Below are 15,126 nucleotides of genomic sequence, written 5' to 3'. Positions count from 1 at the left end.
TATTTATCTAGTTAGTTTAAATAAATGTTTATTTATTTAAATAATTATCTGATTGATTATCTAATTCTTAAATAATAAGATCAGACAAACATGAACTTATTAGTGATAAACCTTGAGAGATTATAAATAGGATGCTTCGTGTTAGGTGTCACACCCCAACCGATGGCGGAATCATCGGGGCATCGCACTGAGCGAAACAGATTGTCCAGAAGTTTCCACAACAACTATCATTACTATTTAATTTATATAATACGTCCCATACCGTACCTTAAATAGTAAAACAAATTATTACAGATAACAACTAGTCAAGTATTCTGTTCCGACAACTCAGATTCAAGTAAAAATATAAATATTGTTTATCGAGGTCTAGAGACTCGTCCTGCAAGATCTACAGACAACTATGCTCTAGACTCTTATTCTAGCTTCGCCTTCCTAGCAGCTAAGCATCTTAAATACCTGTCACATACGTTAAAATAAAGTCAGTACATATAATGTAAAGGTGAGCCTACAAGTTTGATATAACATATAGAGTTCGAAATAGTTTACGCATAACCAGCACGTACACAGAGTAAAACGAAGCATGTTAATTATCGACATGGATCAATCGATACCAGTGACTGCGGGTTGACTGCCCGAGGCAGTTCGCAATACATGATTACCACCGTAATTCATGCAAGTAACGGTCCTTAACAACCCCCGTGTGAACGGGTGCTGAGTCCAAACTATAGTACTATCGTCGTTAAGGCAGGTAGACATCATTCCACGTGTAAACATAACAACAAGCATTCATTTAGTCACGTAATACATGCAGAACGGTTAGCGTTTGAAATGATTGAGTAGTGTGTTCGATTGTGATTTAGATAAGTAACGTATGTAACACCCAAAAGTGCTAAAGCAAAAAGGGTTCGAGTATACTCACAGCGGTTGATGGATTGAAGGGAGCACTTGAGAGTAGGGTTAGCCTGAATAGTTCGATAGCATAACGGTGAGTAACGCGTAAAACGGAAACAAGTGTTGATGGGTCGGACAGCCTGGTCGATCGGACGGTAGGTTCGATCGGACGGCTTGACCGTTCGATTAACAGTCCGTTCGGGCAGCCTGTTCGATCGGTCGGTAAGTCCCATCGGATGGGGTGTTCGAGTGGATTGTTCCTTCCTTTGAGTAAGATGTGTTTGTGTATGATGGTTTGACCTTTTGAAATTTTCGTTGTAGTATTTGAAAACATTGAAGTATCCTTAACTTTTAGGTCAATCGATCGAACGGGCTGTTCGATCGGCCGGCTTAACCGATTGGTCAGGTATTTCAGTAACAAGTCCTCAGCAGGGTATCACTCGATCGGACGACATGTTCGATCGGGTGGCACTCCAATGCGTCGAACAAAATCGATTAAGTGTTGAAGCATATTATCTCATGATCTGAAGAGTAATGCAATCAGACAGTAGTCCGATCGAACAACACTTCGTTCAATACTAGACTTCGTGAAATTGTTAAAGTGTGGAGCCATGTGCTAGCCGATCGGTTGGCCTGGTCGATCGGCTGACATGTCCGATCGGTTGGGCTGTTCGTTCGAACAGCCTGTCCGATCGGTCAGCATCCTGAGCTTGAGACCTTTCGAAGCAGTTTCACCGTACACATATAGCAGATCCCCATTTGCGAGTGAGAATCGGATCATTTTATCAAAGCACACAACTTCAGCATGGTTTTCGTGGAGAAAGTCCATGCCTACTATGACGTCGAAACTTCCGAGCTGCATCAGAATAAGGTCGATTGGGAAGATGTGATTGTTGAGCTTGAGAGCACAATCCCGGAGTATAGAGTTAACAGCGAAAGTTCTTCCAGTAGCAACTTCGACTTCAAATGACGAGGGGAGATAAGAGCGCTTACGACTAAGGAGCTTCTCGAATTCAAACGACATAAATAAATTATTGGCTTCAGTATCAAACAAACACGATGCATAAATACCATTCACAGGGAACGTACCATTAACCACGTTGTTGTCAGCCTGAGCTTGGCGAGCATTGGTGTTGAAGGTTCTGGCGCGTGCTGCTTGTTTCTGCTGCTGAGGCTGTTATTGCCGCTGGGGCTCTTGCTTCACAACCCTGTTCGGGCACATGTTTGCAAAGTGGCTAGGGTCTCCACATGCAAAGCAGACTCGTGCATTGACCGTGGGCGCTTGAGCTGCGTGTTGGCCTTGAGGGGCTGGGAGTAGAGCTTGATGATCAGTGGCAGGAGCTGCGGTGTTACGGGGACCATAGTGACAATTCGCAGTGAAATGACCGTAAAGGTTGCAATGAGCACAGAAACGACAGGCGAGTCCCACCGGATGATGATATGAGCATGTCGGGCAGAGCGGGTGGGGACCTGTGTAAGCACGCTTTTCTGGCGGCGCTTGAGTAACTGGTGCTGGTCGGTGATGAGACTGCTGCTGGCCGGCACGGCTTGCAGAGGAGCAGCAGTAGTTGCGACATCACAGTTCTTGTTGCTGGAGCTGTTGTTGATGTGCTTCTTCTTTCGGAGTGATGACTTGGATGGTTGAGCAGTGAAGTCGGTGGTTGGTGCAGTTGTAACTTGATGCAGAGACTTGGATGGCTTATCCCAGAAACCAGATCTGACCCGCTTGTCATTGATCTCGGCGGCAAGCAAGTAAGTCTCCTCAATTGATGATGTCTTGGCGGCGTGAACAAAGTCGGCAACACAATCGGGTAGAGCTCGAATGTACTTCTTGATGGCCATATCTGGCGTCTTGACTTGGTCGGGACAGATAATGCTAAGCTGCTTGAAGCGAGCAGTCAAGGCAGCGTTGTCTCCGTCCTTCTGCTTGATGTTCCAAAACTCGTCCTCCAGCTTTTGGCGTTCATGGGGAGGGCAGAATTCGTCCATCATGATGGCTTTCAGCTCTTCCCAAGTCAGCTCAAAAGCTGCATCATTCCCGCGTTTGTTTCGTTCGGCCGTTCACCAGTCTAGAGCTCGGGACTGGAAGACGCCGGTCGCGTTTAGGGTACGGAGATTTTCCGGACAGCCGCTTTGGCGCAGAGTGACTTCGATCGAATCAAACCATTGGAACATAGCGGTAGGGCCATCTTCCCCGGTATATTCTTTTGGGCCGCATGCCTTAAACTGTTTGAAGCTGATAACAGTCCTGGTGGCATCTTTAGGAGCTTCGGTTCTCGACTCCTCAGAAGATTTGCTGGCGTTCTCATACACCTCGCTCACAGCTTTTGCCACTTGCTTGGCGATGATAGCAGCAAGACGCTTATCTCTCTTTTCTTGGCGAGTAAGAGGGGTTCGGTGTCCAGATGACGACATGGTCTGCAACAGACATCGTCGTAGGTCTCAGACACATTAAATCGAATCTCACCCCACACGTCTAGTTCTAACTAAAGCTCAGGAACACGATAAAGCATGTATCATATAAACATATAGGCACCAAATCACATAGTCACAGAAGCACATAAACACGTAGGGCACAGAATCACAGAAGTACTTAAGCACATACGCATTTTAATCAAAGAGGCAATCAGAATACAGAAACCTATCATTCAAAGCTCGCGTGTCGTTCGTATATATATTGGTCGCGTATAGCATATAAGGTAGTATAGTATAGTCGTATAGCATGAGCGCATATCATAGCATAATGTCGTCTAGATTTGCAGCGACTTGTTATTGTCTTGAGATAGAATAGCTATGCGAGTTGTGTGTGTCGATCGATGTGATAGCAAAAATCAAAAAAATTTCCAAGAATTTGAACAGGTAAACAGATAAATACACATAAAGCACATAAAATCGACGAATTATCAGAGTTAGCAGTTGCGGGCTCTGAATCGAGACACATGAAATCGAGAAATGGATTGTCTGCGGCTATTAGACATCGACTACCCAAAGCGGTTCGACTATTCTCAAGGACTTGTCGTCACTTTCCGACTTTTGGGATCGTGTTTCTGCCTCGATTCTTGGGCATTTAGCACGTATTCCCTAGGTCATACTCGTGAGTTCAGGTCATTGGAGTCCGTCGAGGCTTTGGTGAGACAAATAAGAGTTGGAACAAGTTGTCAAGGTTAGGGTTTCACCCCTAGCTTAGCAACTTCTCCCTAGTTTTAGTAAAATAGAGGAGATTATTCATCAAAATATGGATTTCACTCCTGATTTTGGTATAATTTTCCTTGTTTAAACATCGTTCGTGATTAAAAATAATGAAGAATCATTGATAAGTTGGTAAAACAATACCGAGCAAGTAACTTAGTCGAGAGTTTGCGGTTTTCACACGTAATCCCGACTAATTCGCTTGACTCTATTTGAAATTTCGAGTGCAGTGATAGCGAAGAGTAAACGAGCAATGGCAGGACATATTATGCAAACTTGGTTTGTTGGTTCCTAACTATAGTCTAGGTCTTTAAGACAGCGACCTGGACTAGGTCGTGTCTAGCCTAATTCCCTATAGTTATGGCTCTGATACCAATCTGTCACACCCCAACCGATGGCGGAATCATCGGGGCATGGCATTGAGCGAAACAGATTGTCCAGAAGTTTCCACAACAACTATCATTACTATTTAATTTATACAATACGTCCCATACCGTACCTTAAATAGTAAAACAAATTATTACATATAACAACTAGTCAAGTATTCTGTTCCGACAACTCAGATTCAAGTAAAAATATAAATATTGTTTATCTAGGTCTAGAGACTCGTCCTGCAAGATCTACAGACAACTATTTTCTAAACTCTTATTCTAGGTTCGCCTTCCTAGCAGCTAAGCATCTTAAACACCTGTCACATACGTTAAAATAAAGTCAATACATATAATGTAAAGGTGAGCATACAAGTTTGATATAGCATATAGAGTTCGAAATAGTTTAGCATAACCAGCACGTACACAGAGGAAAACGAAGCATGTTAATTATCGACATGGATCTATCGATACCAGTGACTACGGGTTAACTGCCCGAGGCAGTTCGCAATACATGATTACCACCGTAATCCATGCAAGTAATGATCCTCAACAACCCCGTGTGAACGGGTGCTGAGTCCAAACTATAGCACTATCGTCGTTAAGGCAGGTAGACAGCATTCCACATGTAAACATAACAACAAGCATTCATTTAGTCACGTAATACATTCAGAACGGTTAGCGTTTTAAATGATTGAGTAGTGTGTTCGATTGTGATTTAGATAAGTAATGTATGTAACACCCAAAAGTGCTAAAGCAAAAAGGATTCGAGTATACTCACAGCGGTTGATGGATTGAATAGAGCACTTGAGAGTATGGTTAGTCTGAATAGTTCGATAGCATAACGGTGAGTAACGCGTAAAATGGAAACAAGTGTTGATGGGTCGGGCAGCCTGGTCGATCGGACGGTAGGTTCGATCGGACGGCTTGACCGTTCGATTAACAGTCCATTCGGATAGCCTGTTCGATCGGTCGGTAAGTCCGATCGGATGGGCTGTTCGAGTGGATTGTTCCTTCCTTTGAGTAAGATGTGTTTGTGTATGATGGTTTGACCTTTTGAAGTTTTCGTTGTAGTATTTGAAAACATTGAAGTATCCTTACCTTTCAGGTCGATCGATCGAACGGGCCGTTCAATCGGCCGGCTTAACCGATTGGTATGGTATTTCAGTAACAAGTCCTCAGCAGGGTATCACTCGATCGGACAGCATGTTCGATCGGGTGGCATTCCAATGCGTCGAACAAAATCGATTAAGTGTTCAAGCTTAGTATCTCATGATTCGAAGAGTAATGCAATCAGACAGTAGTCCGATCGAACAGCACTTCGTTCAATACTAGACTCCGTGAAATTGTTAAAGTGTGGGGCCATGTGCTATCCGATCGGTTCGCCTGGTCGATCGGCTGACATGTCCGATCGGTTGGGCTGTTCGTTCGAACAGTCTGTCCGATCGGTCAGCATCCTGACCTGGCCGGCCTGTTCGTCTAACACTTGGCTGTTCTGATTGTTTGACGTTATATAGGGGTATTTTGACAATGAGTTGAACCATAGAACCCTCGTTCTTGCTTGTTTCTCCTGCTCGGACAGGAATCACCAAAGTCCGGCCGGTGAACAGTTCGGAACGGAGTTTAACGTGTAACCCGAAATCGGTGAACCTCGTGGATAGATCCCGAACCTTGAACCGCACAACTACTAGGATGATTAGTAAGTTGGCACAAGCTCCGTTCCTATCGGTTTGAAGGCATTGAGTGTGAAAGAGTTGAAAGAAAGTTGGAAAATCCATCTTTCAATCCTTTACACCGTGTAAATGTTAAGATCTATGATAGATCTTTGTTTGTTTATGTGAAAATCGGCTAGATTCAAGTTATTCTTGGTGGATTGAGGCCAAAACATGAAGTTCTTCAAGAACACCATGATGACATCATCCTAGAACACTTGAATCTTGATGATTTCACGGTTAATAGTCAAGATTCGAAAGATAGAAAGGTGTAGGAGTGTGTATATATCAAGAAAGTACAAGATTTAGGATGAAATCTTACCCGAATCGGGAGAAATCTGAGAAAAAGAGTGAGAGCACGAGCTGGTCGGTCAGAGCTTTCCAAAAGTAGTAAAGATGACAATGACAGGGGTATTTATAAGCTTCCAAAAGAGGAAAGGGCTGGCCGATCGGCCAGGCATCCCGATCGGACAGCCTGTTCGATCGGACAACAGTCCGATCGGCTGGGCTGTTCGATTGGCTGGGAGCCTGATCGTTCAGCTTGCCTGATGCGAGCGTTCGATGCAACGATTTTTGATATTTCGATTTCGGTTGAAGACGATACAAATACGATAGAGTTTCCTATTCAAATTACTTTTAATCCCAACCACTATATCTACATACAAGCATCTTTATTTCATATTCGATTTCGATTTCGATCCGATTGCGATTGAGTTCGATTGAGTTTCGATTCGATTGATTACCATACATAACATAAAGTAAACATGCACAGGTAAAACTTAAGGCATACACACGCGTAAATAATACCAAAGTTGCATAATTCGAGTTTCGAGTTCGATTGATGTTTTGATTAGCTTGATTATTGATGGATAGGGCTGTAAACGAACCGAACGAACACGAACAAGGCAATGTTCGTGTTCGTTCATTAAGGAAATTAACGTGTTCGCGAACTGTTCACGAACGCATACCGAACATAAGTTTATGTTCGTGTTCGTTCGTTAAGGAAATTCAATTGTTCACGAACAGTTCGTGAACACTGGTCTTGAACACAAACGAACGCAAGTAAATAAAAATGAACGCAAACGAACATTTAACTTGAAAATAAAAAAATGAAAACATTTTTATCCTTAAACATTGGATATAAGTTAAATACAACCATCAAATGATAAATCAAAACACAAGAAGTCTACCACACCACCAAACGAGGAATAAAGTATAACTAACTTAGACATAATTATTCCAAAATATGTCTTAGAATGTCCAAATTTAAGCTAACTTAGAAAAAATAGGGTTTCAAGTTTTCAATATATTTAGATAAAAGGTTTATAATTTATTATTTTTTTAATATAATCAGACGAACATATTACCGAACGTTCACGAACGCAGTCGAACGAACAAGACCTATGTTCGTGTTCGTTCGCTAAGCTAACCGAACGAAATTTTTTGTTCGTGTTCGTTCGTTAAGCTAATCGAACGAACATAAATGAACTTCCCGCCGAACGGTTCACGAACTGTTCGTTGAACGTTCGGTTCGTTTATAGCCCTATTGATGGATTGATTTTATCGCATTGTTACTTCCTACTATTCAAAGTCGTTAAGCGGTTCGCGTTGATTAAACATTCGATTACTTAGCTTTTGATTAATTACTCCACACAATACAACTAAAACAAAACATAAAATAGACTAACTACAGTCAAAGAAGTCAAAACGGTAGTTGATCAACGAGTGATAGATCGCAATTAGCGATCTTTTCTTCCTTTGACTTCAATCTTGACTTTGACTTTTGAAACACGGGGTGTTACATTAGGTTTTTTAGTTGAACCATTATAAAAAAAAAACAGAGTAGAAACCTAAAAATCTTGGTTCCCTTTCTCTCTCTTCCTCTCAATCCACCACTCACCAGCGTGACCGGCTAGTAACGTATGACCCGTCACACCGCCACGCGGCCACCGCACGCGCTGCTGATCTGCGACGCGCAGACGCTCTGCCGCCTCGCTCTGCTCACCAGATTATCGTGGTCGTGTTTCAGTCGCCGTTGGTACCCATAAATAAATGGCAATGTGGAACATGTTATCGCATGCAACATCATACGTCAATAAATTGGTTGTGTGATGGGTCGGATTGGTGGGTTGAAAAAGATGGACACCTCCATTAGATGGAAAAGATGAATTAAGAAAAATGTGATTTGGCGCACATCTGTAGTACAAAGATTGTAGAATAAGTGCGATGAGAAAGACACTTTGCCTACATATCTTCTTCAAAAGAATCAAACTATCGTAGTTCATTAAATTGATGTTTTAAAAAGAAATAAAAGATAAGATCGAAGAGAATAATACACACCTACTCATGATTCGAACGTAAGGCCTCTTAATTATTGCATACGGAAGGTGGTCGAGTGAAGATGGCATGGGTGGTGGTGATTGTGAGCGTGACGGTGGCAGGGAAGATGATGGATGGGTGGATGGTGGTTGGGTGAAGGTAGAGTGGATGGCGGGTGATAGTGTGTCCGTGAGTTATGTGTTTGTGTGAACCAGGAGTTTTAGGGTAAAAGGTGGGGATAGATTGGTAATTTTATGTTCAAGAAGCCAAATTTTTATGGCTTTTGAAAAATAAAACTTTTTACCAATTAAAAAAATACTTTTATCAATGCCAAAAACTTTATTAATTTACTTTTTTAACAAAAGTCAATTAGTTAAAACACTGATAAACTAAGGATGCGATTTTGATGAACGTTAAGAATTTAAAACATTGACTATAAGCGCATCCACAACGCACCGTCCGATGCGTGTGGTTCGGAATCCGAAAGGGTAGGCCAAGCGGACCAAGCATTGGAGGTGGTGAGGTGGCCGGCTGAGGTGGGGTGAGGTGTGGTTCGGAATCCGGAAGGGTAGGTTTAAAGTTATTTTGAATTAATAAAAAAGGTTTTTTTTTGTTTAAAAAAAATTCTTTTGTTTATTAATAAAAAAACTTTAAACCTAATACTATTATACAGAAAATATATAAAACAAATTACATAAACTAATTAAACGATTACACAAACCTGATTATAATATTACACACCAAAATTAAATATTACACAAACCTTAATAAAAATATTGTACAAGCCAAAAATTAAAACATTAATTAATCATTAAATATTAAGTCCTAATTAAACACGTGAAGCCCTAATACATCCCATCCTAATTAAATAGGCGGACTCTGGAGATGACATGCTATGATCGCTATCATGACTGTCCGACCGTGCTTCTCGATTACCGCATTTGAAGTAAGGAGATGGAGGGTATACTACTGTCGGTGGAAGATAGATTACTGCTGTTGGAGGGTAGACGGTTGTCGGTGGAGGGTTTGACAGAGCAGGTTAGAACGCGATGAGATGATCACCTGAGGTTTGACGGTCCGGCTACACCACTTTGATTATAACCACCACCACCCATATATTTGAATTTGTTTGGTATTTGCAGTGAATTGTAAAGTGAGATGTGCAAATATGGAAAGAGTTGTATTTATAGAGACTAAAAAATAGCCGTTTGAAACGAGCTGTTGGAAAAGACTCATTGTAACAGTAAACGCTCAAAAATAAAATTGTTGTTGAAACAGTAACCGTTTGAAAAAAAATATTGAAATAAATTTATGAAAATCATGTTTTACTAATATAAAAGAAATACAATTATTAAGTAAATAAACTAAAAATAGGTTATATAAATTAGATATAGTTTAAATAAAATGAAAAGTAGGTGATGAGATGAATAATAGGTGGAGGTAATTTGAAGTCCTTTAGTGTTGAAGACGTAAATGAAATTTTAAATGGGTGTGGTTTGATATAACGTGTTATTACGAGGTAAGTCTGGATTTTAGACTAGTATAGCGTTTGGATGTTCCAAGTAAATTTTGAGATGAGTAAACCAAACTGGATTTAATGGATAAGTTTTCTGCTCAATTGATGCTGACTTATATGTAAGCTATTTCTTACGTCTACATTATGGAATAAAATTATGGAATAAAATCAAAACAACGTAGGAATCAAAATCAAATTCAAATTCAATGAGTATCTGATTAAAAAATATCTAGAGAAAAGAAAAACACACACACAAACACAACATGGTCTACGTACTTTTGGTCTTCATTCTTGTCTCTTTTTTATTGCAGGAGTCCACTCTTTCTTTTATCAAAACATAAACTAACCTTTCCTTTGATTCACATCACCCCATCGTCTCCGATCACCGCCCACCGGAATATTCCATGGTGTTCACCGGACACAATAGGTCACCTACCACCACTCATTTCGATCAACCCGAAACATCAGACAGTAAACCGATTAAAGAAGTGGATTTTTTCACCGATAAGGAACATGATCTGTCTAAGATGATCGAATCTTCTGCACCCACTATGGATTTTGATTTGAATATTAATGTAAGTTGATAATATTTTTATTTTATCTTGTCCTTGTTTTGTTTCTTCGGTAGTTGTTGAGTTTGATCGTTGACTACCAGACTGGTTTGCATCTTCTCACCCGAAACACAACCACCGATCAATCCATTTTCGACCATGATGTGCGTCCCAATTCTGAACAACAACGGACTAAACATCAGGTATCATATAGTTCTACAAGCTTAATGCATAAATATATTCGACAAGGTATCATATAGAACATGAAGTTACTACTAACTTTATAATTTTTTTCATATGCTAATCGATATATACGGAACCTAAACAAGAAAAACAATTGGGGCCCTGCTAAAACATAGGCCATGCGCAGTCGCCCACCTAGCACACCCTTTAAGACGCCCTTGCTAATTGAATGGTTGTTTATATAGTTAGCAATGGTTAAGGCTGATATTGAGAGGATGACCGAAGAGAATCGATGGTTGAAAGATGCGTTGAATCGTGTGATGATCGATTACAACATACTCCAGATGCGTATGGCCAGTACCATGATACACCAAAAACAAGGAGAAGAACACAATAGCATAAATGGATCAACAATGGCACCAAGGTCGTTTATGGATCCAGGTTTTGCAACTTCAAACACGGGTGTAACGGATGAGAATGATGGGTCATCGTCACCGGGAAGAAGTAACAAGAACTGTGCTGTTGATCAGAAGCTTAGGAGAGCTAGGGTTTCTGTTAGAGCTCGATCAGAAGCTTCTGTGGTATATTACTATATTATGTATATCTTGATTGAAATTAAAGTTTAGTTATTTGTTTGATGGTTCATTGAGCAATGGATTTTTGTTGTTTATTAGATCACAGATGGATGTCAATGGCGGAAATATGGTCAAAAAATTTCTAAAGGAAACCCTTGTCCAAGGGCTTATTACCGGTGCACCATGGCTGTCGGTTGCCCAGTCAAGAAACAAGTAAGCTGTACCAAATTGTAATGTTTTTAAACATAAATCTTGGATTTTAACTTTATGTGTCTCCACTCTCCAATGAAGAATTAACCTATATTTATCCAGGAAAATTACATAAATCGTCATGTTAACCAGACTATTTTTTTCTACATAGATATGGAAATTTAGATGTCCCCAATATAGACATGGAAATCAAGTCCGCACCCAAAAAGTGCGGACTAAGCCTCCAAAAGCGTGGGCTTAGGTAGCGGCTTCCCCAAAAGCGCAGACTTAATTAGCTCTCTCAGTTGCCTCGCTAAATGTGTAGGCTTCCCCTGACTACTTTGGTGAAAGCCAAATTTCCACGTCTATATTGAAAAAAAAAAACTAGTCAACATGACTATTTAGGTAATCTCCGATTCAATCTCAATCGAATATTGTAAATTGTTTTGAAATGACATAAATAGGAGGCGGGATTACTTCTCCGTATATATGAGATTGTCGTTGATGTATAACAAAAGTGAAATCTGGAGTGTCATTAGGGTTATTAAGAATAGAATGATATTCATGGATTGTATGTGTTGCATGTTTAAACAGGTGCAAAGATGTATACAAGATAAAACAATCCTAATCACCACTTACGAAGGCAATCACAACCACCCTCTCCCGCCGGCCGCCATGGCGATGACCTCCACCACATCTTCGGCCGCCCGGATGCTACTCTCCGGCTCTATGCCAAGCTCCGACGGCCTCATGACTACCATTTCAGCATCTGCCCCATTTCCAACGGTCACACTAGACCTCACTCAACCCCCAACCCCGTTACACTGTCACCGGACCTCTGGTCAGTTCCAACTACCGTTTTCTAACTCAGGACTTCAAATGTCTCAAAACATGCAGTCCCCCGAGACTTGCTGGCAACCCCCGTTACACACACAAGGGACTCGACATGCCACCTTGGCTGATACTGTTACGGCAATCACAGCGGATCCGAACTTTACGGCCGCCCTAGTGGCCACGATATCATCACTAATGGGTGGCGATGGCCACTCTAATGGGAATAAGAATGGTGAAAATGTCAATGATATCAACAGCAACAACAATGTCCGTGGGAACAATAAAGTCAGCAATTAGGGTTGTCAAAGAAGTTAAAACATCATGAGCTGGTGGTGGTATTAAAGTCTTTTTATAATTAGTACACACATGTTATGTTTCTTCGTCGTTTTCTATTAACGAGTTGGTTGAAGGATCGAGTTACATAAGTACATATTTATAGGATTTGGTACAGATGAAATTAAACGTACAAACAACTAACGTAATTATTAATACTTCACAGTTTTAAACTACAACTATTGAATTAGAGTAATACCATTTACTCTAGCTTAAAAACGATAGACTAATAATAATTACTCTAGTTATTTATACATTTAGCACGTTAAGGCTACACGGTATGGGGGTCGGCCCCGGCCCGTCGCGGGTCGGCGACGGTCCAAACACCGTGCCGCCCCCTACCGTCCCCGTCTTCTCCGTCCGAAAATGGACGTTGGCGACGACGCAAAAAGTGTGGCCCCCCCCTATTAAAATATGACCGTTAATAAAAAAAATTAAATTTCTATATTTTGAATAAAGCCAAACGGCTATAATTTTAAATTATATAAATTAAACATCCATTTTCACTATCAAACACCAAATTAAACATCCATTTCGCCACTTCGATGAAACCGAGTCGATATCTCTATACGGGCCTTGGTCCATCATGGCGAGAAACTTGGTCAATACCTTGGACCAAAACCCGTCACCCGGTTGGTTATTACCTATAAAAAAACAAACAAATAAAAGTAAATAAACAAAACAAACCTTACAACATATAAAATAATAAAAAAAAACTTACTGTTATGAATTAAAAAATTAAAAAACTTAAACTAAACTAACTGTGAAGAATTAAAAAATTATTAAATTTAAAAACTTAAAAACTAAACTTAAAAAAACCTACTGTTATTAAAAAAAATTAAAAACTAAACTTAAAAACTATTAAATTTAAACCAAAAAAAAAACTATAACACTTAAAATGTAAACTTTATAAATTTAAAAAGATGTAAACTTTATAAAGATGTAAACTTTAAAAAGATGTAAACTTTAAAAAAATACGAACCTTTTACCGGGTTGTCGGAAGTGCCAATGAAAGCCTTGGCTAAGGCTTTTTCTTCGATTGGGGTCCATTTAATCGCCTTCGGTTTCGACGCTTGATCACCCGCTACTTGTTTCCCTTTGTTTCGTTTTCCTTTCCCTTTAGGCGGTTGGGTTTCGGGCACAATCTCCACATCATCTTCGGATTGAACGGGGGGTGTGGGGATCGGTTGGGGTTGAACGGGGGGTGTGGGGATCGGTTGAGGTTGAACGGGTGGAAAGTTCCAAGCACCCCGCATCATCATTTGTTGAAGAGCTTGATTTTGGGAGATTTGAGTGAATTGGTTGGGCGATTGTTGGAATGACGCAAACGCGTTCGATGAAAATTGGGAGAATTGGTTCGGTTCTAGCGTTGGATAATATCCCGGAACCGAAAAAACATTTGGTTGGGTCGGATTGGTGGGAGTATTCGGGTTGTTCGAAGGAGTGTTGGGAGTATCCGGGTTGTTGAACGGATCCATGAAAATTATGTGGAAGAAGGTTGAGAGTGTAGTGGAAGAGAGTGTAAAAATTATAGGAGAAAATGGTGAATTGTGGAGGTTAATTTGGTGTTTGATAGTGAAAATGGATGTTTAATTTATATAATTTAAAATTATAGCCGTTTGGCTTTATTCAAAATATAGAAATTTTTTTTTTTTTATTAACGGTCATATTTTAATAGGGGGGCCCACACTTTTTGCGTCGTCGCCAACGTCCATTTTCGGACGGAGAAGACGGGGACGGTAGGGGGCGGCACGGTGTTTGGACCGTCGCCGACCCGCGACGGGCCGGAGCCGACCCCCATACCGTGTAGCCTAAGTATTTGTATTTGATCCAATACTATATTTATTTATTAATGGTTTAAGTAATCAAGCACAATTTTCCAATTAATAACAACGAGTCGTATAAAAAAGGGATATTGGATTTAAATAACCCCAACTTTCACCAATTGGCCGATAACACTCCAAACTTTCGATTTGTACACCAGCACTCTCAACGTTCAACTTATTGGCCGATAACACTCCATAACTACTCGGTTAGTATTTGCTGATATGGCCATTTTTGCTGACGTGGCACATGCTATGTAGTTAATGCGGAAAAATATCGGTTATCGGTCAAGGACCGATAGACATCGGTTATCGCGGTGAGATATCGGTGGGATATCGGTAATTTATAATATCATGCATAAATATATATTCCATCCGTCCCATTAAAAGTGTCATATTTTGAATTTTAAAGTCTTTATTTATAAACTTTGATCTTAAAAAATTTTGTTTGTGTTAGATAATACTTGATAAAAGTTATATGATTTGAGTGTGTTTTACAAGTGTTTTTATCGGGTTAATTTTCATCAAGTTTTAAATAACACAAAAAATATATAATTAAAGTCAAAGTTTATAAATAAAGACTTTGAATATTCAAAATAGGTCACTTTTAATGGGACGGAGAGAGTATATCTTATAAAAAATA

The 15,126-nt window shown here is 40.2% G+C and overlaps 1 protein-coding gene across 1 annotated transcript; it reads left to right on the top strand.

Annotated features, from left to right (window-relative positions):
• The first annotated feature begins 10,227 nt into the window (after positions 1 to 10,227).
• On the top strand, positions 10,228 to 12,741 carry LOC110895238 (WRKY transcription factor 6). The gene is made up of 5 exons (XM_022142516.2): positions 10,228 to 10,570; positions 10,651 to 10,749; positions 10,975 to 11,310; positions 11,404 to 11,517; positions 12,088 to 12,741. The coding sequence occupies exons 1-5, from the start codon at positions 10,400 to 10,402 to the stop codon at positions 12,622 to 12,624; spliced, it is 1,257 nt and encodes a 418-aa protein (XP_021998208.1). The 5' UTR covers positions 10,228 to 10,399; the 3' UTR covers positions 12,625 to 12,741.
• Positions 12,742 to 15,126: the final 2,385 nt, after the last annotated feature.

Source organism: Helianthus annuus, chromosome 12, assembly GCF_002127325.2.
Source record: "Helianthus annuus cultivar XRQ/B chromosome 12, HanXRQr2.0-SUNRISE, whole genome shotgun sequence".
NCBI lineage: Eukaryota > Viridiplantae > Streptophyta > Magnoliopsida > Asterales > Asteraceae > Helianthus > Helianthus annuus.
Note: the sequence above shows the minus strand (reverse complement) of the source record. Positions and strands in the feature narration are given on the sequence as shown.

Excerpts from the sequence above, each read along its gene's own strand:
- LOC110895238 (XM_022142516.2), top strand. The coding sequence starts at position 10,400 with ATGGTGTTCACCGGACACAATAGGTCACCTACCACCACTCATTTCGAT. Across the intron at positions 11,311-11,403 it reads CTCGATCAGAAGCTTCTGTG|ATCACAGATGGATGTCAATG; the intron begins GTATATTACTAT and ends GTTGTTTATTAG. Across the intron at positions 11,518-12,087 it reads GTTGCCCAGTCAAGAAACAA|GTGCAAAGATGTATACAAGA; the intron begins GTAAGCTGTACC and ends ATGTTTAAACAG.